This window comes from Siniperca chuatsi, linkage group LG17 (assembly GCF_020085105.1).
Source record: "Siniperca chuatsi isolate FFG_IHB_CAS linkage group LG17, ASM2008510v1, whole genome shotgun sequence".
NCBI lineage: Eukaryota > Metazoa > Chordata > Actinopteri > Centrarchiformes > Sinipercidae > Siniperca > Siniperca chuatsi.
This window is the reverse complement of record NC_058058.1, coordinates 10328544-10351195: the sequence shown is the minus strand read 5'-3', so window position 1 is coordinate 10351195 and position 22652 is coordinate 10328544. Positions and strand designations below refer to the sequence as shown.

The window sequence follows — 22652 nt, the reverse complement described above, 5'->3', positions numbered from 1 at the left end:
TTTAGGAGGGATTTTTAGGCACCGCCACCTTGTCCTTCGTGGACCATTTTGCTGGCTGATAGAGTGGGTTATAGAGTGAAAAACAAATGGTTTTATTTGCTTTGTTGATTTCTTCAGGCACCACTTGAAAATTGAGACACTACGTGTTTTGTTTATTATTGGCTGCTTGAGTCAATAACTTACTCCACTTATGGCCTTGCATGTCTTTGTGTCTGTTTGAGGATGGTTTATTTGAAATTGCTAAGAAATTTCAGGATTCCTTTTTGTGGAAAATAGAAACACAGAAACACAGAAAATGTGAAACACTCTGACACTCAGCTGAATGAGAATGTAACTGTGCACTGGGTTTAGGATCACTTTCTCTAAAATATCAATCAAATTGTGGTTGGAAACACAGATTTTATCACCACATTCATCATATCAGCTGGAGTACTCATTTTATTGAACCAGTCAGACCGACAGACTGACAGGCAGGAAGTGTCTATCTTATCTGTCCTCATAATGAGAATCAATGACTTTAGTTACAGGCACAGAATGGCTCTAACAGTACACACTTACACACACACACACACACAGGTTCTGAACAATTAAGCGCGAGCTGTCGGGCTTAGTGCCTGGGTCCATTGTAAGTGCTCTAAACCTGTTAGACTGTGACAGACCATTAAAAGGCTGCCAAGGCTTCCTTAATTTGCTTCAACAGTGCACACTGAGGCAGAGTGACTGAGTGCCGTGAGTGTGTCTCTGTGTACGAATGCGCATTTACTTCTTATGACTTTCCTTAGCCCCCCCCCGACCATCACTGCCGCCTCCACAGCAACACTTAAACACGCTCACACACACAGTTTGACAGTATCAACACCATCAAGTCGCTGCAATATATCTGCCTCAATTTTTATTTTGGAATTATAGTATAATGGCCAATTTCTGTTTATTTAGGCAAATGCATCAAACCATTAAAAGTCCTGCCAACACTAATGTGTGTTCTGAGTCAGTATATTCTGTAAATTGTTAGAAGCACAGTGTAAACAACAGTAATTATCTTTGCATTAGAAGGCATTGCTACAGTAAAGCTGGTATCCCCAATTTTGTCAGTTTATATTTTGTTAATATATCCATTACTATTATGCAGTGTTGTTAAACACAGAACCTTCACATTTGTTATCATCGTAGATGTTCTCCGTACTATATTAAGAAATGTTGATCTTTTTTTTCTTGGCTACACCTGTCCTCGTTGACAGTGGCAGTGAAATCTGGTAAAAACTGTCAGGGAAGTGGAAATTACATGTTTCACACCATGTTTGTATTTTCACGCATTGAAATCAATAGCATAAGCCCAGTAGATCACACTTTTCTAACTGGTGTATTTTCCAGCTTTTGCAGTGTTTGATTTAAATAAAGCACTAGTTTCCACATGAACTTCAACTGCCATCTTGGCTGAAATGCAAATACACAAAAGTTACATATTTTAGCTGAAGCTATTCGATAAGAGTGATGACCAACTACAAATAAATAAGACCCAGGTCCAGGTTGTGATAAAACTGAATTTCCTGTTTCCAATTACTATTGCAGCTGACTGGAGTCTAACCAAATTTACATGGTCATGGTGACAAAGCACTTTGTTTGTACCAATCCAGTTCAGAGAGTTTCCCCGGGAAACCATGTGTATATGACACTTCTGAATGAATGCCTTTTGGGCGGATGTTTCACCTACCAGGCATTTCCTGTCGTGAACAGAGCTTGGCGTTCTCCACCATTAGGAATTAAAGGCCCTGGGCCACAGGATCCTGAGCGCCAGACCACAGGAATATCCAGAATCTGACAGAGGTTCCAAGCCTTTGCATGTTTCATTTCCTATTTCACAAGAGTGGGCGGTCCATGCAAATTCCTTGCTGCGGTATGCCACCAGTCTTCATTTAGCAGCGGTTTGTGGTTGATATTAGATGTTGGACACAATAGGAGATGTTAGAGGGTGGATTAGGAAGGATGCTAGCAGATCTTACAGGGATTTAAATGGGTGTCTTCTCTTGTTGAGATCATGTGAACTGTCATATTTACATGTCATTGCTGGCTTGGTGCTGTTACTTGGCCATGTTTAATGGCAAATTCGGAGTGTCTCATCTGTGAAATCACTCTTCAGCAAATCAGTTTGCACCTGTTACTTTCTGTTTAGGTGATTAGTCAATGACAAGGCAAGGCAGGAGAACATAAATCACACATCCTGAGCCATAGATGTGGCCTTAATTCATAAAGTTTCACTATGATCATGCCCTGGTTTTCACCTACACAGACACACACATACTCACACACATTGACATTCGTGCACAGATGGGTTTTAATATATGGCTGCCTGGGGCTGTAGTATTGGCTTTAAAAACACCCATAACATCTGTAAAGCATTATGGCTGATTATACTGGTCCTTCAGTGCAATCATGCAACATGGGCAAGAGCGATGGGTGAACATGAACCGTATGGGAAAGAAAGAGATGACGAGGCCTCTTCTATTCTGATGAGGGCCTGAGGTCCATGGCTACATACACACAGGAACATACCCTAACACATAAATTTTGCAAAATCTGATTTTATTGTTTATGTACAAGTGAGGACCTTACATTAATTGCTTATCCCATAACTCTAGCCTGAAAAAACCCTCCCTAAAATAGTTGAGCACAACTACTTGCTTGTGATGTACATTACATTTCTGGCTCAATTTTGGTCTTTGTTTGCATGTGTACATATATATATATATATATATATATATATATATATATATAATTTTTCATTCTGACAATCCAGATGAATCTCATGAGTGGATCACACTGCTTTGACTCGTCGTATTTAAAAGGCTGTGATGCGAAACAATTATTTGAACATCAGGTTTTGGTGTTAGTTACTCAGAATCAAAGAGCAAATGCTTCTTTCCAGGCTTCGCAGCACACTTAGTAATTTGCTGTTAAAGAAGTACAACGCTATAAACTGATGTTAGCCACATTAGTCCACTTAGCTTGCAATGCACTCTGGAGACTTGAGTGTAAGTGGGTGTAGCCATTCATTTTCTTAGTATGAAAAAAAGCTACCTTATGCTATAAACTATCTCTCTTTTAGGAATACTGTCTACCTCAATCTCTATTAAATTAATCAGGTGGGCTATTTTATTTAACTGTGCCACAACACTGAAAATTCATCTCTTTGATTACACTTGTTTGGAAGTAGGCAGGGATTTTCCTGACTCAAAATGAGGCGACAGTGGTACAACTGTGATCCACAGAGAAAGAAAGTCAATTTAACAAGTTCGAAGCAAATGTACATGGGCCCTTTGCCTAAGTGAACCAGAGGCTATGAGTTAGATAATCCAGAAATAACAGTGATTTGTACATGTTTTATATAAATAGCAAAGGGCTTCTGTTTAAAAAGTAGTAAAACAATAAATAATATGAAGACAAGTTGTTACAGTATGGTAAAATGTACCACACATATAAATACCAGGCAATAGGAAGACCTGTACAATATAATGCAATACAACAGCCTTGTAATAAATCTTACCTTTATCAAGCTTGTTATAATCCGTTTTTGTTGAGACTGTGCTAGACAGGTGTTGGTTCAACACTATTATCCTTTTAAGATGCAGTGTGTGCTGCAGTTGGATTCCGTTATACTGAAAGCTGTTTATATTTTGTCCAACTGCCTTTTTTATTTGGCACAAGTGCATGGATAGAATGGTCACAAGTTCCGGCTGTTTTCGTTATGCTGGAGGTTCTTGATATATAACCTGAAAAGAGAAGCAGTTAAGCAACGAACTGGATCAGTAACTTGGCTAGTAATTTAGTCAGCAGTTAACAGGGAAACTAGTTAATCCATAGGAGTGATGCACTGAATCTTTCCTCAATCACTGGTCCCTTCATCCTGCAGTTCATCAGTTGTCTTGTATTCTGTCTACTGTAATGACATTATTTACATCATACTCCGTGCCACATGCACATCTCCTGATTCTATCTTTCTTACTTCTTCCCAATGTGTCTGTCAATGCCAGCCCCAATCTTCCACTTTTTACTCGGTGCCTTCCAGTGCCATTCCTCACCTGTCCACCAGGTTCCCTTGGTGTGCGCCCCTCTCCAGTGCACCTGTGGCTCATCAGCCCTTCTCACCAATTTCACCAGTTAGTGTACATGCAAAGGGAGCATGGACACTTTAACCTGTCACATCAGGAAATGCATGGTGAATGAATGGTTGTAACACATGCACCTTAACAATGACTCCATTCTAGGTGAGTTTCACAGCCATGTTTGTAAGCAATTATGTACAATACCAGTGCAATGCAGTAATCAGTATTGTTATTGTTCTCTTTCTTCTATAACTTTCAAAATGTCTGCTGTAAAAAAATATAAATATAGTTGGGTTTTACCCTGATGTTACCAACTACACACGACTGTGATATCCCAAAATCGCATGAGGGGTTTACCATAATCAACTTTCCTCTAGCACTATCCTCTGACCAAGAAAATAAGGACCACTGTTGTTCAAGTCCTTGAACTCTTTCACCTGAGTATAAACCCTCCTGATTTAGGTAACAACATGGCCTTTCCACAAGCCAGACATCACATGTATGCCCCATCTAACAAAAAATGTTTCTGTGGTGTAATGAGCATTGTAGCATCAGTAGTTTGTTAGTGTGGCTATAAACCTTTAGTCTTGTCTCTGAAACAATACACCACTTTTTTGTCTGTGTATAATTTTAAAGAACAAGCATAAAATGTAATTAAAAAAGGAAGAATGACTCAATCCATGATTCTGTTACTGTGTCAGGTTTTTGCTGCTGGGCTAAGCTCCAGGGGTATTTTTGATATATTTAACAGCAGTGTTGTTTTTGAAAGTTCCACTGTGTGTTGTTTTGGCAGCAGAAATGCAGCACTTAAACAAGTCTTGTTGGAGGAAAGTGCTTGATGGTTCACTTCTCTGTTGGCTCTGTCAAGCCACATACAAAGACACATAAAGTAAGGCACACATGTTATTGCACATTTTGTTATTGCTATACAATAGTGTGGTTTAATAGGACAAGGACCACAAAGTATCTGGCCCACAGTATTGACAAGTGTGAAAATGTGTCAGCTCTTCTGTCACCTGTTCTCAAAGTGTTATTTAACACTGTTACATTCTTTCTATGCTCTTTCTCTAACTGTATCACACTCTGGTTCCTTCCTCCCTAGTAATAGTAAACAGTTGTGTGTTGTGTGAAAGATAAAACCTGTGTATAACACTCTCCCTCCATTGGTCTTCCCAGCAATCACCCTTGCTTGTGTGAAAGGTGGAAGGTTTGTTGGAGCCGCTTTGCTCCATTTAGTTGGTGCACTTTGATGACTTCAGTACTACTAATTATAGAGGCGCCGCCAAGGAGGCAATCTCAAAGTGCATCACCCTGAAAGTCTTACACACTGATATCTAAATGTTACCCAGTAGAGTTGCACCATAATGTTAATGTTCTTAATCATCTACTATATGCTTTCTAGTACCTCAGTGCCATCTGGCAGTATTACACCATACAAATCCCATGATGATGTTCCAAAGAATGTACTACATGCCAGCGATATGCTACCCATTTTGAGTTGCGCTATAATGTATGTAAAGCAAGCAAAGTATGCTTAAAGTTAGCTTACGAAGACATATACAGCATACACTCCTGTGCCCATTAATTGTGCAACCTTCCTTAATGCATTTGTTCCACCATTTAAAGTTAAAGGCTGTTCCTTTGTGTAAGATTTAGGGGGATCTATTGGCAGAATATGGCAGAAATGGAATATAATATTCATAAGTATGGTTTCATTAGTGTATAATCACCTGAAAAAAAGAATTGTGTTTTCATTACCTTAGAATAAGCCCTGTAAATCTACAGAAGGAGCGGGTCCCCTTCCACAGAGTCTGCCATGTTTCCACAGTAGCCCTGAAAGGACAAACCAAACAGTGGCTCTAGAGAGGGCCTTTCGCGAGTTTTGCAAGTTTCGCGGCCACCATAAGTTCTCCTACACGCTTGAAAGGGGAGGGTGAGACAAAGGGTTATCATTTGGTTGCAATTTGCATACTCACCGCTAGATGCCACGAAACACTGGTCCTTTAAACAGGAAAAAGACATTAGGTTCCCATGACCTAATTTCACTTCTGGCAATTTGGAGAATCATTGTTTCATCAACGAAATATTATGGCATAAAGAGAAGTTTGTTTTAGTATGTATTGACAGTTGACAGGTGTCTCAGTCAACTGTAGCTATTGCTACTTGCTTGTTGCTCATCGACTTTATCCTGGCTTCCTGCCCTTTTTTTAGTGTCAGACCAAATTCCAAAACGTCACTTCAGAAACCTATGGGTGACATTACAGAGCATTGCTTAAACCTGCAATAAATAAATAAATAAATAAATTTTTTGGCCACTAGGAAGCAGCGGAAACAAGCTGTGAACACAACACTGATATATTATCACCTTTTAAGGTGATATGGAAAATTTGTTTGCAAATAGTTGCCTATTTATACATACAGCAGATATGGAGCAACATTAGAATTCATTTGGAGTCATTTTCTGGCCACCTAACCAATGTAAGTGGCAATTATGAATAGAGCACATTCTCACCACTTGCTATTCTATGCCCATGTGTGTTTTCTCTTATGTTAAAACAAATGCATGAGCAAAATGTCTTGTCTATTAATTCAGTGTTATTTTGTCCTGAAGCTTGTCTCTTCAGCGCTCTCTCTGTTTTCTTTGTCTCCTGGGCTTCATGCTTTGCATGCAGAGGATGAGACACTGGGGAGGTTAAGAGAGGAGCTGGAATGGAGTTCTGCTCCATTTACCACCCTGAAATATTCCTCTTAGAACGACACACTCTGTTTTCTCTCTCTCCTTACTCTCTGCGCTGTTTCTCACTCTGCCTGTCCCCTCCCTCTCACTTCTCATCTCTGTGTGACATGTGGTCATTTCACTTCATTCTAGGATGGCTTAGCAGTGCTCTAAAACATTGCTGTTGTCCTCCCATCCCATCCAGCTCAATTGCAGGCAGCATTGGGCTTCATAGGCCTATACAGATCTGTTCCTTTTAGCTATAACTCTTTTCCCAATCTCCAATCTCTGTCTGTTGTGGGCATATTTTCAGCACCTTTCTCTGTTGCTTCACTATTTTACTCTACCTGTGTGCCTCTTGACATGCATGCACATAAACACCAATTACCCCACCCCCCCCCCCCCACCACACACACACACACACACACACACACACACACACACACACACACACACGTATACAAGCATCTTCTTGTTTATGTATGGTTTATGCTTAGGATTTGTTTTACATAAAAATGTCAAACACTTACAGATCTTTGTCCTATGCATACGCATTCTCAGAAAGACAAAAAGGATGACAAGAAGAGATGACTTTGCACTTACATCTATTTAGGGCATTAACACAATGAATAAAACAAAATGCACATGATACACTCTGAGTGCTGTGATGAAGCATTGATAGGCCGCTTTCCATTTCTCTGCAATGTGAGTTCTGAGTCATCTTTGCCTTTTTCTGTGGGGTCTGCTGCCTTCTTCATATTCTAAACAATGTGGATTTTGAATATTTTGGCTTAGCACGTCCACACGGGAAATGTCTATTGTTTAAACTAACACTCTCTCTGCTTGTGCAGCACTTAATTCCTTATTATGCAGGGATTTTCTTGGCATTATCTCTTCCTCATCTACATGGATGTAGCTATGCTGTCCTTGGCAGTGGGAGTCTAGCTGGTTCACAGTTGGAGTTTATATGTTATATTAGGGTTAGCATGAGGCCACACAGGAAGTCTGATGTCTGAGCTCCACTGAAGTGTTTTCACCTTTGGTGTCAGAATAACCTTGACCCTCCTGTGATCCCTTAGTTTCCTCAGAGATGTTTTGCTTTACTTACTATTTTCACACAGATAAAAACAGACACACACATATATGGTACACTCATGCATTTAAATGTAGTTTCACAAACACTAAAGCACAGGCTAAATGCTACAACATACACTTACACACTCGCATACACACATGTAAAATCCACCTTGGCTGTGGGCCTCTTTTCCCGACAAAAGTTTTTTTAACAGCTTTTCTCAGAATCATGTTAATGAGGAAATTATTCTGTCGGTATGACTTGTATATACGTTTCACATTTGGAATAGAGATCTAGTAAGTGTACGCAATTTACTTAGGTCTGTTGCCTTTCCCTCGTTGGGTGTAGTAAGGGGTGCTGTGAGTCATTTTTACTCATGCACGTCTGGTCTCATATTTCCTCCCCATTAGGCCTGCATTGCTCTCCTGTGTTGTGATAGAGGCTAATGACTCACTGGAAATCTGCCTGGTGTTTATCAAATGTCTCAGTGCAGGGCCGGTGGTCCGGAGTCAGTCTGCCCTTTTTACGTTATTATGAAGTATTAGATAACCAGCCAAAACCAGGTGATGAGACCATCATATATAAAGAAATATAAAGAGAAGCACTCTGCAATCATATCTTGACTATATCACTCTGCTCTTTGCGTTGTGGAAAATTAAACTCTCGGGGTTGAATTACCTCAGGCTGTCATCCATTAGTGCACTGATAAGAATGTATTAAGAAATTGCATGTGTCAGAGATGTGGTGAACTTACACACATAATGTCAAGATATCTCTTCACAGTGTTTAGAAACCGGGGACGTGGGTGTAGCAAGTACGTTGTTCAGTTTGTATACTTCCCGTATGTCCATAAGTCTGGTCAGCTTCTCATATTACAATGTTTCAGGAACAAAGCTTGAAACCAGTTACATTACAGGCCAATTTGGCTAAGCTCGATGATTTACAAACACAAAAATGTACCTTCAGCTTATGTTTCTGACTGGAGACTGACATCATGATTTAAATTCAAGAGACTAGTTTTAATTGCAAATGTAATTTGCCATTGTGTGTATTTGTAGATCAATTGTAATCTAATTGGCTTGTTGAATTCAGATGTTGTTAATTTAATCAACTAATCAAATAAGTTATCACACCATGGGAATGAACTGCAAGAAACAGTATGAAGACAAATTGTAACTCATTCTGCACTCTAGAACCACAACAGAGGTGATCCACCCTCTTTTTCTTTCTGTGGTTTGTGCTGCTTTTCTTTTCAATTTTAGTAAAACTGCCAAAATCTGTGGTTTTCTTGTAGACCTCATACACTGAGATATTTGAAGTTATTAAATTATCTCCTTTTTTTGTAGTTGATCTCGAATTTGGCATTAATGTGTCTTAGCATGCCTTCAAATTTAGCTAAATTAGATTTGCTTGAATGGAAAAAAACTCTCTATAGCAATATCACAGTTTCATACAAACTTCATCATCTGCCTTGGATCACTCAGTGATCTTCTGTGGTATGATGAACACTGGTATTCAAGCAACATCTGTTTATCAGTCTGTTCCTAATTGAACTGATCATAAACATTTAGTCATGTTTTCTCAGATTATTGTAAACTATAGTCAGAGGAGCTCTGCTGTAATCCATAAAACAAGCACAGTCTAAGATGCTTGATAGATGCTAGTGTCTGTGTTGCAACAGCATGTGTACATCAACCATGTCATAGTTGGACTAGTAAGATAGTTCATATTTCACTTGATCATGAACAATATTCCCTGGGGAAGCTGGTTTGTCATGCTACATCAGTAGGTTTGCATAAAACATGGAAGATAATCTGATCTGGTGCTCGTGTATCTTCCAGTAGAACCACTACCAAAACCAAAATTGTTTTTTCCAGGAATACCAGGACCTGCTGTTCCCTAACTCCACTTTCCTCGTTTCCCCCCTGCCTCCATTCTCCCAGGCCTCTTCCTCCTCTCCCACCACCCCTCACCTGGCACTGTGCCAGTCTTTCCTTGAATTCCACGCATCTGGTCATTTCTGGGAAACACCCTTGACAGGACTGTCCAGCAAACCACAGGAAACAAAGCCTCTTGGTTTCTGCAGCAGCTTGCAGAAGGCCAGTAGTCGCCTTCAGGGAGGGGTCGGGCAGTAGGACAAAGTGGTTGTGGACTTCCTAAGAATTCTTTTTGGATGGGAACATTGTGTAGTTCTTTACTGTTTTTTGTCTTTAGAATACAACGTATTCTTGTTCAGCTTTTTTATGTTGTTTCCTCCATTCAAACAATGTTTTCATCTATCTTCTCTCATGCTTTCTCCCTTTTAATAGAAATTCAGGAGTCAAGACATTAGCAGAATAACTGGTGTTATCAGAGCAGTCAATGAACAAAAGGACAATTTTCAGTGCCTCGTCAGGACACTAATATCTCTATGGATGTTAATATAATTGACATATCTTACAATAAAGCTTGCTTTTACTGCTGTGCAAACTTGTCAAGTAAGGATTCGACTGATCTGGTTAAATGAATAAAAAAATACCCTAACACTCTCTCTTGAACTGCTCTGGTTCTGGCCAGAGGCCATGCTGTGATCATGCTGAAGTTTTCTTTTACTTGACTTGTCTGATTCTTTATAAGGGAACTGTAACTACTTAACACCTTCAGGGGCATGATACACCCTCAGCTGTCTTCCTCTTTCTCTATTTTAAAGTCTTGTGAATGACTCACCCATGCTCTCAATTTAGAAAGTGAATCAACGAGCATCAGAGGAAGACCCCAGATCAGAGGAGCAGCAGATGGCTTTGGCTTTGTTTTATGAAAATGTTCGACAGACCCAGCTGCAAAGTATTAGCAAATATTTCTTAGTGTAGGTGTTTAAATATTTGAAACAGCAGAGAGGCACAGTTTGACAAATCAGCTTATAAATCAGATCACTTCTCGCTCACTGTGAAGAACACTGAATGCACTTTGAAAATAGTCAGGCTCTTACTGTGCTGTTCTCTGTGGCAAGCCCCAGTGTGCAGCAGTGTACAAAGTAGGTTTAAACCAATAAAAATCTTGGTGTAAATCACTTCAAACCTATCTATCTGATATTTTGTAGTGAACATTTGTAAACATCAAAAATTATGAGCCCAATCTATATGTCTCTCCAGTAAATGCGTAGATGTTGCATCAGTATTAGTAATACAAGGACAGAGAGCTATTCACTCACTCACTCTTTCTCTCTTTCCATGAAATAGTTGGCTGCTTATCAGCTCTTTGTGACGTCAGTCACACTGATTCAGACCAGAGCGCTTCCATCACCACCGGGGAAAAAAAACACACACACACATCCAGTATTCAAGGTCTGCTTCCACAGAATGAGACACAGTGCTGACATTTATTTACACACAGCATGCATTACTGTCCTCCAGTCACATTACTTGAAACTGGCTTTCTAAACTAACCTTTGCCAACTCATGGGTAGAGGCTGAAAGTTCACGTCAGCTTGTTCTCAAGGTAGTTTCTAGTGTTGTCTGTAGGGCCACGGGTCAAGTTCTTTAGTTTCAAGAGTCAAGTCTCAATTCCCGGCTCTTAATTCTTAATGGTTGGACCAATGAATATTAATGGTATAGCTTACCAATGTCTGTGAAATAGTACTCTCCTGTGTTTCCATTCTGTGAAAGAATAATTTGAATAAACTTGAGAAAAAGTCAGGTGGCAGTCATAAATAATAGCAAATAATTCCATCATTTCAAAAAATATTTTGGATTTATTTTATTACAAATATGGATTTGGGTTAGGCCTACAACTAATGATTATTTTTATTATAGGTTAATCTGCCGATTAACTGACAAGGAAAAGGACTAAATTCTCACATTTAGAAGCCAGAACCGGCATTTTTGCTTGAAAAATTACTTAAACGACTCGACTGATTGTTAGTCGAATGACTAACCGATTAATCCACTAATAGTGAATAGCTCTACTTTAGATAAAATCGGAACTTTAAAAAAAATCAACAATTAAAAAATCTGACCACGGCACAGTGCAAACACACTGTTTAAACATGTATTGATTTTTTTTATTACTTTGTTGGATTCTTTTGCATATAGCAGCTCATTTGCGGTTTTTTTCTCTCCATATTTGTCTTCACTTTCTATTGGTAGAGGAATAATTTGCAGCAGGAAACATAACTTGGTCACATGTGGACAAAACCTAGTTGAAAATCCTTTAAACTGATCTACTACTCCTTTTTAAAAAGCTCAGTATTTTAAAGTGAAAACGGAAAATGATGAGCCTTATCTTTTGAAATACAGAAATAACTTTACGTGGTCGCTCAGTGGACACACACTGTTATAAAGACATATGAATCTTTTCTGCCTCTGTGCCTCCTTCAGGCTCTGTTTCCCAATGTGTCTTACCTTATTCAGTATCTCGCTTTCTATTACTCTCGCCATTGGCCTTTGTCCCTCTTACTGTCTTTGTTCTCTACCTTCTGCCTTTCCCCAGATACTGAGAGTTTATGTGTCTAGTTGTTCCAGAGGCTGTTAATCTGGTAATCCACAGTCAATATCAGATTCATCTCCTTCCTACAAATAAAAAAGGGGCCTATCTGATAAGTATATTTTCATCTGTATGTTAAAGGCTGCCCTTTCCCTCCGAGCTTAGTTTTGGTCCCCAGGATTCTTCTGCGGGAATTGATATGGTCTGTCCACATTCACTGGGCTCTTTTAGACACATAACTCTCATAAAAATAGGTGGCATTTGCACAACATTGTGTGTCTAGATTGTGAAAACAAAGTCTTGTGCTTTAAAATAATCTGTATTGCAAAACTTTTTTACCATTGATTAATTTCCTCACAATTGTTAATAAATTAATCATTGCAGTACTAAAGTACTTACAGTATAATACATATTGATGCAACAAAAGTAATTATCAATATACTAAGAGGGGAAGAAAGTGTATTTTCTACAGCTGAACTTACTTATCTTGAGTGTTGCACTAGAAATATATAATTAGATATTATTGTTTGAGAAGGAGACGTCAGCCTCATGGGTTTTTGTGTAATGCTCTCAAGTGTAACAGATGAAATACAAAACTAAACTCATCAAAGTCACAGGTCCATTTTCAGATGTGGAAATTGCCAAAATATAATTGTTTTCAGTCTAGTAATTTCATGGTGTAGTTTTTGGCTGCCGCTTTCTGTAGGTAATTTAAATGAAAACCAAGTTGATTTGCTAATTGAGTGAAAACTGAGGCTCCTGAACTTGTGGCCTTAGAGTCACTGAGATACTCACAAGAACTTAAGGTTAATTCCTATCCCTGCATGTGGGTGTTTGTGTGTGCACCGAAAAAGGAGTGGGACTTTATGAGTGTTACGTTTTTGCATGAATGCGTTTGATCTTGTTTACGGAAGTATGAGTGTAGCTGCGGTTACTTCAGGCAAACACTCACCGACGGGACATTTTTGTCATGTTTTTGGTCATGGTCAATCAGAAGAGATTATTTCATCCATTGTCATCTTTTGATGTTGCACAGGAAATGGTTTTCCCTTCTCTTCCTCAGTCAATGCTTGGATATTGTTGTTCACTGCCTGTAGTGTTTGTTGTTACAGCTCTTTAAAGTGAAGACTGACTTCACATCCTATTTGTTGACCCTGTAGTGAAAGACATATTCACTAGTTTTACACCAAACCTTAATGACTGTATTATGATCTAATTCATTCTTTTACAGTAAATTACACATAAAAAACATATCTTTTGCATATCTAATCCATGTGATTGATTAAAGTACTTTTGTACAAAAAGAAGGTACAAGATGGTGATAGAAAAATATAATCATTAGTAAGAAGATGGTCCACAGGCAGCAGTTTAAGGAAATACAGTAGGCATTGCCTCAAAATAACCATATTCACAGGTTCTAAAAAGTTGCTGCTTATTCAACTTTACTGGTTTTGCGATCAAATCAGCCTAGTTTGTTAAGAGAAAGTGTTAGTGTGAGGACAGTGTGTTCCAGGCGGTAGCTCCGTGTGCAGCCAGTAGGGGGAATCGACTGCTCACGCTGACGCCATCCCCCTCTCGTCTCCACTCCTCTCCTCCTCTTCCCTGCGTTCTCCCAGGTTGTGGAAACACTGCAGCCCGCTGGTCTGTGTCTGGATCCCTCTCTCGCACAGAGCTGCTCAAGACCCTCCTACCGGCTGGGCTGGGGAAGGAGGAGGCAGTCTGCTCTGCTTGCAGCCTCGGACGAGCCCCCTTTACCACCCTGTCAGTGTGGAGGAAAAGGAGAGAGAGAGAGAGAAGCTGAGAGACTGAGTGATAGAGAAAGCGCACGCGAGAGAGAAAGAGCGCAACTGTGTGATAGAGGGAAAGAGAACGAAGCAGGCAGCTTAGAGGAGTGAGAGAGGCAAGGACAAAATAAGGAACACATTTTACAAGAGCAGGAAGAGGAAGGATCGTAAACGAGGGACTCCTTCTGTACTTCTCTACTGGGCACCTGGGACACAGTCAGTTTTTTTTCACTCGTCTTCTAGCTGGAACCAAGTGGATTGACTAACCAACCGGTGGATTGTTTTTAAAATATACGCTTGTGCCACATCATTTAGAAACTGGGATCATTTCCCTGTGTTATCTGCCCTCTTGCTGACTAGACCGCTACAGACTGAGATTGCTTTCTGGTTCTGTGCTTGACTCTCGTCTTGTCATTCTGCTCCGTGCACAAAGTGCATCTGTCGGCAACCGGTGCTGAAGACATCTCCCCTCTGTCAAGCAGGACAGCACGCAGCCACCGTCGGATCAGACTACAGAGGAGAGAGAGAGAGAGATAGACAGTGTGTGTGTGTGTGTGTGTGTGTGTGTGCATGTGTGTGTAAGAGAGGGAAAGAGAGAGACAGGGGCAGTGAGAGAGTCAGATTCACAGTGTGTTTTGAGAGGGAGGCAGATTAAAGCCCAGCCGAAAGACTGGAGTGAAACAGCTTAAATAGAGAAGTGAACCTATACGTCCTCTCCCGTTTTCCTTGCCATCCCTTTCCTCCTCTCCTCCTCCTCCTCTTCCTCTCCCATTTTCCAACATTCACAGGACTGCCAGAGCTACTGCCACCTGCACCTCTTCACGTCTTCTCGTTCCCCTTCTTCCTCTACCTCACCCTTATCACGTGTTACTATCCGATACCTGCCACTGACAGACACGCTGCTCTTGGTTCTAGCAGTTGTGGAAATATTTCCATTGATCCAGCAGTGAGAGACTGAGTGAGCATCCGCCCGATACCGAGGCTCCTGACCGTTCGTCAGGAGCTTCCCCATCAGAGGCAGACCTTCTCCCAGACACTGTCCGGCACGCAGATCCTGCCTTCTCCCTGGAGGACTGGCTAGCGGCACAGTGGTGCGGACAGCGAAGACAGGACTCGCACAGCCCCTCCACTGCCTCTATCCCATTGCTAGCTACTTGGCAGCTCCCGCCCCGTGTCACCATTCCCTGCCTCAGTGCTAAGGATTCCAGCTACATGGGCAAGCGATTGGAGCAGCAGCCAATGTACCCTCAGTACACCTACTACTACCCCCACTATCTCCAGACCAAGGTACATGTACGCCGCTCTTCTGCTCTTCTTGCATTCCTCAAGCCTACTCATCTACTTCTACACTCCTGTCCTGTGTCCCTCCCTCACCCTTATCCCCCCCCACCCCCCAAATCTCTGAGTGGAGATGGGATTTGATGGATAGCTGGCCTTGGCTGTGATGGTTTCAGATGGCAGGTACCTCGTTGGAGTTTGGATACACTGCAATGGCATGGAGTGTAACACATTAAATAACATGTATAGTAGATTCAGAGGCTTTTTTTAATCAAAATGACAGTGACAGACGGCTCTTTTTGTGCTGTCATACATTAAGCAAATGAGAGAATTAGGATCCAAATTTAATTTACTAATGAAGTACTTGCAAGCTGAATGTAGGTCATTGTTTAAATGCTTCAATGCCACTTTTCTAAAGAGGCAAATTAAACATTTAATTATGGTGCTAATTCACTAAACAGCACTAATGTCCTATTGTATTGCTTTACAACGAAAGGAGAAATAGATTATAAACCCTTCTTTTTCTATGGTGATGGTCGGTATGGTTCTGACAGAGAGCAGGCATGAGGAAGGTTGCCCGTGTTTGCTCTAGCTGTAGTATGCATCGGTGCCTCTGGGTTGGAAGCCCAGGCCTGGACACTGATGGCTGCCAGGACGTTTGCTGGGCGCACTACCCAGACATCATCAAGGGATTAAAATGGAAGCCTTTTGGGGATTACTCTATTTGTTTTTCTACTACATGCGTAACACTAATTTCTGCCCATTATTGTGTTAGTGTGATGCACAGCAATGGCTGAAGGTTACATTGCTGAAGGTGTGCAGTTGAACTTTGAGCAATAATTAGTTACTAAAGTACTATATTATTACGCTAAACACAACAATTACAAAAATAAATGTTTACATCTATAATTCACTTTTTTATGTGGTGCTCTAATATGACTATTAAATATCTCCCATTGCATGCATAGAGTAATGGATACTGTAAGCCTAAGTATCAAACCTTAATACTTTTTGTGTACCAACCCAAATGTGTTCTTAGCATTGAGTAACAATCATTTCTAGTATTGGAAGTTGGCATTGAATGACTGGACAGATTTTTAGGTGTGTTTTTTCATGGATATTTACTGATCTCGATTAAGAAACTTTTCTAGCTTTGGTTTATATTTTATTTAGGCAAAGTTCTGTATTTAACACTGAAGCATTGAGCAAAAAACAATATTTATTTTCCCCATTCGAAAGGTATTGAAAAAAGTATTCTTTTGATATTGGTTCCAAAACTCAGCTGTTTTATTGGCAGCAGTGTTGAACATTTTCAAACGATACTCAGCCCGAAGAATAAAAGTTAAAATGTGGCGTATTTTCCCAATTTATAAGAAGGAAATAAGGTAGAAAGAAAATGTCTTTAAGCAGTTAATGAATCAATAGCACAATAAAGCAAAATACTAGTGATGTTGTCATCCTTTTCCATGTGAAGCTGGGTTGTGAACCAGTGTGCTTCCAGCAGGGAGGACCTGCCTGCAGCCTCACCTGGCAGTCCACTAGCTCTCCCCCTGATTTATAGTTTAATACATTTGTGCTGCTGCCATATGGCTTCCCTCTCCCTCCCTCTCCCTCCCACCCCCCTCCACTACTCCTTCCATCATCTCCCTCCCTCCCTCCCCCATCTCATATCTCAGAGTTGCTCATCTCGGGGGCCTCTCAATCAGGGTATGCCCCTCCATTCTCCCCTCCCTCCCTTCCACTTTTCTTTTCCCCTCTTCCTCCCTCCTCTCGCTTTCTGCCTCCCTTCTCTGTAGCAACAGGGCCCCCTGCCTCCTTCGCCTATGCAGCAGTTCACTCCCAAGGTCAGTGCAGATCCGATCTTGCCACCGTCAGCGATTGATGTATCCTTGAGCGAGCCGCTAGGGTCCTGTGTCATGCAAACGAGACCCATGGTGGGGGCGAGAAGAGCATACATTTCCTTTTTTAAATCAGCAGCCAACATTCATATTCATTTTTATGGTTAGCTAGCGTAGCCAATGGCCTTGTAGGTTGATATGATAGAGCCACAGACAGGGTCCGTAGGAGAAAGGGAGTGTTGGGCAATGTGGCCGAGTGGGCTGTGGAGAGCTATCTCACGCTCTCATTAATGATCATTGATAGCTCGATTACAGAGAGGGGAGAAGGGTCTTGGCTGGCGGGTTCAATCCACACAGTCCGCTCAGATTTAGGCATCAGTCTCAAATCATACAGGTTTTTCTATCCATCTTCATTGCTGCATTTCCAGGGTATGGTCTCATTCCACCATGAGATGTGGGTGGGGGTCATAAATATCTTATAGGGAGGGGGAGTTGGGCGTAACTCAGTGTTGCCATTCTCCTTCTCTCGCCTCCATTTTATGACGCATATATTTGAGATAATATTCATAGAAAATTTATAGAACATCTGGCTTGGTTACTAAGGACTTTATTGTAAAGAAAGGAGCTAACATTATCCTAATGGCATGGCAGAATAAACTGAGGTGCCTTCTGAATTTGGGGCCCCTTTATCCCCCCTGTATGTGTGTATTATATTCTAATTTAATGGAGTTCTCTGATGCTGTCCAGCATGTGCTAGTCAGCCCAGATTAGAATGTGAAAGTCAGAGAATGAGATGAAACAATAACATTTGGCTTTCTATTGATTAGTGCAGTGGGGCGTAGCATGTGCTTCTCTTTAGCTGAATTATTGATTCCTGAAAGAGGATTTGTGCGGCTGTGTGTCTGTGTGTGCACGTTAGCGTGTCTGTGTGTGTGTGTGGCTTTCATAAGAGGTTATGGCTGGGGGGAGCTGGCAGGATGCTGCTTTGATGAGAGAATCCTTTAAAGGCCCTGTTTTGGGCTATTCCCCAGCTGATCAGTCCGTGGAGTCATTTGCTGAAATTTGGCCTTTATTCAGCCTGTGTCTTTCCATGTGAGTTTGATGTTTAGTACTGTTCACAGCTTGCTCTGCATTCAATTTTAATGATGGGTAATAGATGTGCATCATAGTGTTTAGGAAAGAATATAAATTTCAACTAAATGTGTGCGCTAAGTGCTTCTTGGTATTGGCGTTTGCGTCATATCTAATTTTCTCTCAATGACAGGCATTTTCAGTTCTGTTTCATTATTACGCACACAACTCTCAAAAGGAACTCTCAAATTACTGATAATTTGCCTTGAATACCTGCAGTAAATTCAGCCTTTGTTGTCCAATTTAGTTGGCTTTACTGTTGCTGTTACTGTATGCACACAAGGTACCGGACACTGCTGTATCCTTGTGCTGTTACACCACAGATAGGCTAGGTCATTACATGCCTAATGTCAGCGATCCCACACATAGGCAAATAGAACACAGACACGCAAGGATGCACTACAAAAATATATGCACAAACACGCACTTGAGCTGTGGCTGTGATCTGGGAGTGGGCAGGCGTCTGTGTTACAGTCAGACTAGTACATATAGAACCTGAGAAACCAAGAGGGGCAGATTGAGGTAGATTTAGCAGCGGCTAATGTCCCTGGCCTTAAGTAAACACCAGTCAATGGAGCCCTTTGAGAGGATCTGTGCCTGTGTCTGCCCCTGCCATAGGCACCATTTATACTCTGTCTAATTCTTTTGAAATGGAGGAAGAGATGGAGGGAAGGGGTGTATGCATGTGAGAGAGAAAGAAGGAAAGAGTGGAAGATGGATGTTATAGGGAGGGAGGGGCCAGTTAAAAGCCAGGAAAAGGGTTTGGTTGCATTACACAGGGTGATACATTGTGCTACAGAAATAATAACAGAGCCATCTAAATCCTCCTTTAATGCCTTGATAGAGGAGAAAGAGAAGCATAGAGACAAGAAGAAGTCTTTCATTGAATCAGTTATCAGTGGCGTAAAACTCAGCCAGCAGCTTAGTCCCCTCTGTCTCAGCTGATGTGGATCTACTTTGAAGAGTTTATCAAGGGCTTTTAGGGCTGGAAAAAAACACTTCTTATATTACATTTACTAAAGCCCAGCCCTATTTTGTGTCTGGGACGATGTGTTCTTATTAGTACTAAGACAGGGTAGTATAACTCATTTTCCCACTTGTAATTCTTGATACGTGCCTCACGACTGACTGCCCGAAACAAAATACTGTCCCTGCCTCGCTGTAAATCTTAACCCATCATGCGTTCTCTCTTAGCTAGCTCAAATCGACAGGCTTTTTAGAAAGAGCTCTATCTTTCTTGCTTTCCCAGTCCTTTACCTCACATGGTCGAACCATGAAAGGAGGCTTTTTGATCATTAATCAACTAATACCTCTGGTTTTTATCGGCCTACGCCTATGGCTTTATCCAGCAGTACAATTCCTCTATGTGTAACTGTCAGTCAGTGGGGCAGACAACTCCATTTATTTCCTATGGCCAGTGTGTACATGCACAAACATGCACACACAGACACACACTACATTAGAGGGTACTCTTAACCCTTCTCATCTATCAACTGACAGCTCAGCCCTATCTGCACACCCATACATTAAGGTTGTGTGTGCATTACTGCTTCCTGCAGCCTCTCATAAGCCACAGAGCAAGGTGCTGAGACCTGGCCTTCTGCATGCTGCTGTCCTCATCTCATTACAGCTGCTTCACCAGATTGCTCTCTCAACATTGATATCCATTTTGTCAGAAGAGCAAAGGAGGGGGAAAATGAAATAGCAAGCTTTTCTATAGGCTGTATCTCTAGAGATGCGAGGTTCTATATTAACTTTGGAGTACACAGGGTTATAAATGCGGCAGCAATGTTACGTGTGTGCTTACATTGCACTGCATGGTTTAAGAGCACTGATGGTGTACGAGTATGTGCGTGCAAATGTGTGCAAAAGAAGTCTATCAATAAGTTTGTACTTTATGAAGTTACAAGTTGTGGACAAATACTATGTGTGTGAGACTGTGTGCCTGGTAAGTGGTCTAGTGCTTAGACTGAAGGTCTCAAAACCAGGTCACATTTTTCTTTTTCATTGAAGTGTCCTTGAGCAAGAAACAGAACAAAGTACCTGCTCTCTCACTGGAGGTCACTGTGAGAAAGAGGATCCGAGATAAATGCATAAAATATAAAATGATGTGCTTGGTGGTGAAGTTCTTGCCCCAGGGAATCCTGTCTCTGAACTCTCCTTCCCGGACCATCTGGAGATAACAGGCGACTCTAGCCTGTGCTGCAGAGAGAGGAACTCCTACCTGTTTGGTGAGTTGGGGCATATCGGAAGGTAGGTGGTGGAGTGAGTAGGGCAAGTTTCCTTCATCCGGAAAACCTGGGTTAAGACACTGAATCCCCACCAGCTTCTGAAGGTACTGCTGTGAAGCGAGGCACACTCACATACACTCAGAAAAAACCTTACTTGGATCGTTTGTGTATCAAATAAATTGTGGATGTGAACTTTTAACCATAAGTGGTCTTTAGTATCTGCGCATATTAGGCATTGCTTAAATTTACAAACATTTTTAAGTGCATTTGAATTTGTTGTCCCAGAAGCGTGGTGCTCTTCCTTATGAGGAACTGAAATGAAACACATTTTTTATGTGTTTACTGTATTTTTGGAGTATTCCTACAGAGAGAAAGAGGCATGCAGAGTCAACATAAAGTGAGACAGAGAGAGACAGGAAAGATGTTGTTTCAGATTTAGAGCCAGATGAAATGAGACACATGATGTGCCCTTCAAACCCACCAACACGGCAGGACTCTACAAATACACCTGCTTTTTCTTCTTTCTTGTTTTTACTAGCATTTCTTTCTGTAACATAGTATCTGCCTGGAGCTGTCTACCCTGGCCCACTGTTTCAGTCTTCTGTCACTCTGGCAAGGGCCTAGCCTGGCGTTTTCACGCTCTATTTTCTGTCTCCCCTTCTTCCTCTGAGGACAGTGGGGTACAGTCTCAGAATTTTGTCTTTTTTTATCTTTGACTGTTTATGTATCCCCCTCACTTTTGCTCAGATCAATCTTTTTGCTCCTATTTTCGCCAAGCCTCCCTTCATCTTTAAATTCTCTTTCATGTTGTCCCTCTTTGTAATTACTCTTTCCCATCCTCCATCGCTTTTGCATGACTCTTCCTCTATTTCCGGGAGCCCCTGCTGTCTGCTGGGCATGGTTCCTGCCATCTGTGCAGGATGACATGAGTGGCTGGAGAGACACCTCCTGGGTGGACCCCTTAGTGCATACAGCCCATATTAACATACAGAAGAACATATGGGATATAATAAGTCAAACACACGTACAACTGTTTACTATTTAAAGTGAATCTAATTGTTATGTAAGTATGGTGAATATTAAGAAAATTATAATTGTTAGGTCTGTATCCAGTCTTTGCCTAACATCTATTTGGCAACATTATAGTCAATATCTTCCATCTGAAGGAAATACATTTGAGTGAACATGTTTAGTCAGGGATTATCAACTTTGTTGAAAATGAGATAAGGGGATTACAAACTTTGTTGAAACTTCTGTTGGCTCTTGTTGCTGCTCAATAGATATCAAATAATATGTCAGAATAAGAATGAATCCTTTCAGTGTGTGGTTCAGTACTTTTGTCTGTATTTTTCTTCTGTCCTGAGAATAGCAATGTTCTACACAGGGCAAACACTATCTGTATTATGTGAACAATTGAATATATTTCTGAAAGTTAAGTCTGTTTGCTCCCAGTTAATGTCATTTGTTGATTGCAATGAATATTTTGCTTGGTTTTGATGTTTCACAGTATGTTTGACTTAACTATGAGCCACTGTCTATCGCCAAATTAAGAGGCAAAATGTCCAAAATGTCTTCAAATTGCAAACGAAAGTGATGGATAAACTCTAGAACCCTTGTTTATGTGAACCACATAGCTGAAGCAAAAGGAGGCAGATAGTATAGTAGCTCCATTTGAGGGGAAGATAGTGGAGAGTAAAAAGGGCAGAAGAGGAGTTGGGTCAGGACAGGACACTGAGCTGGTGGTGAACAATGTCAGGCTGCAAGTCACGTGCTAGAGAAGGGTAAGGGAGGGGGAGGTAACTGCACCTCGTGAGAGACAGACAAGCAGTCAGGCTGAGAAGGGCTTTTATTGTTCTAGTGTAACTGAAGCTTTCGGCGTCTGCTGCATCTGCTGTCCTACCTTTGGCATGTCGGTTCACATGAAGAATACTCAGGTTGCCGGTGTAGCGACAACTGCGGTGGAAGGGTAGGAGGAGGTAGCAGCTCGTCTTAGTAGCGTTCACTGACTCAGAATCAGCCGGGGTAATTGCTCCTGCAT

The 22652-nt window shown here is 41.2% G+C and overlaps 1 protein-coding gene across 5 annotated transcripts in view; it reads left to right on the top strand.

Moving 5' to 3' along the window:
• Positions 1-22652, top strand: part of rbms3 (RNA binding motif, single stranded interacting protein) — a 287297-nt gene that overhangs the window by 72152 nt on the left and 192493 nt on the right. The window contains exon 1 of one of the 5 annotated variants that reach the window (XM_044170811.1): positions 13899-15423. The exons of 2 other annotated variants lie outside the window; for them this stretch is intronic. In XM_044170811.1, the coding sequence (XP_044026746.1) occupies positions 15349-15423 (75 nt within the window). In that variant the 5' untranslated portion in view covers positions 13899-15348. Of the gene's footprint in view, positions 1-13898; positions 15424-22652 lie in introns of those variants that run through there. 2 more of the 5 variants (XM_044170812.1, XM_044170809.1) reach the window with 2 other exon arrangements.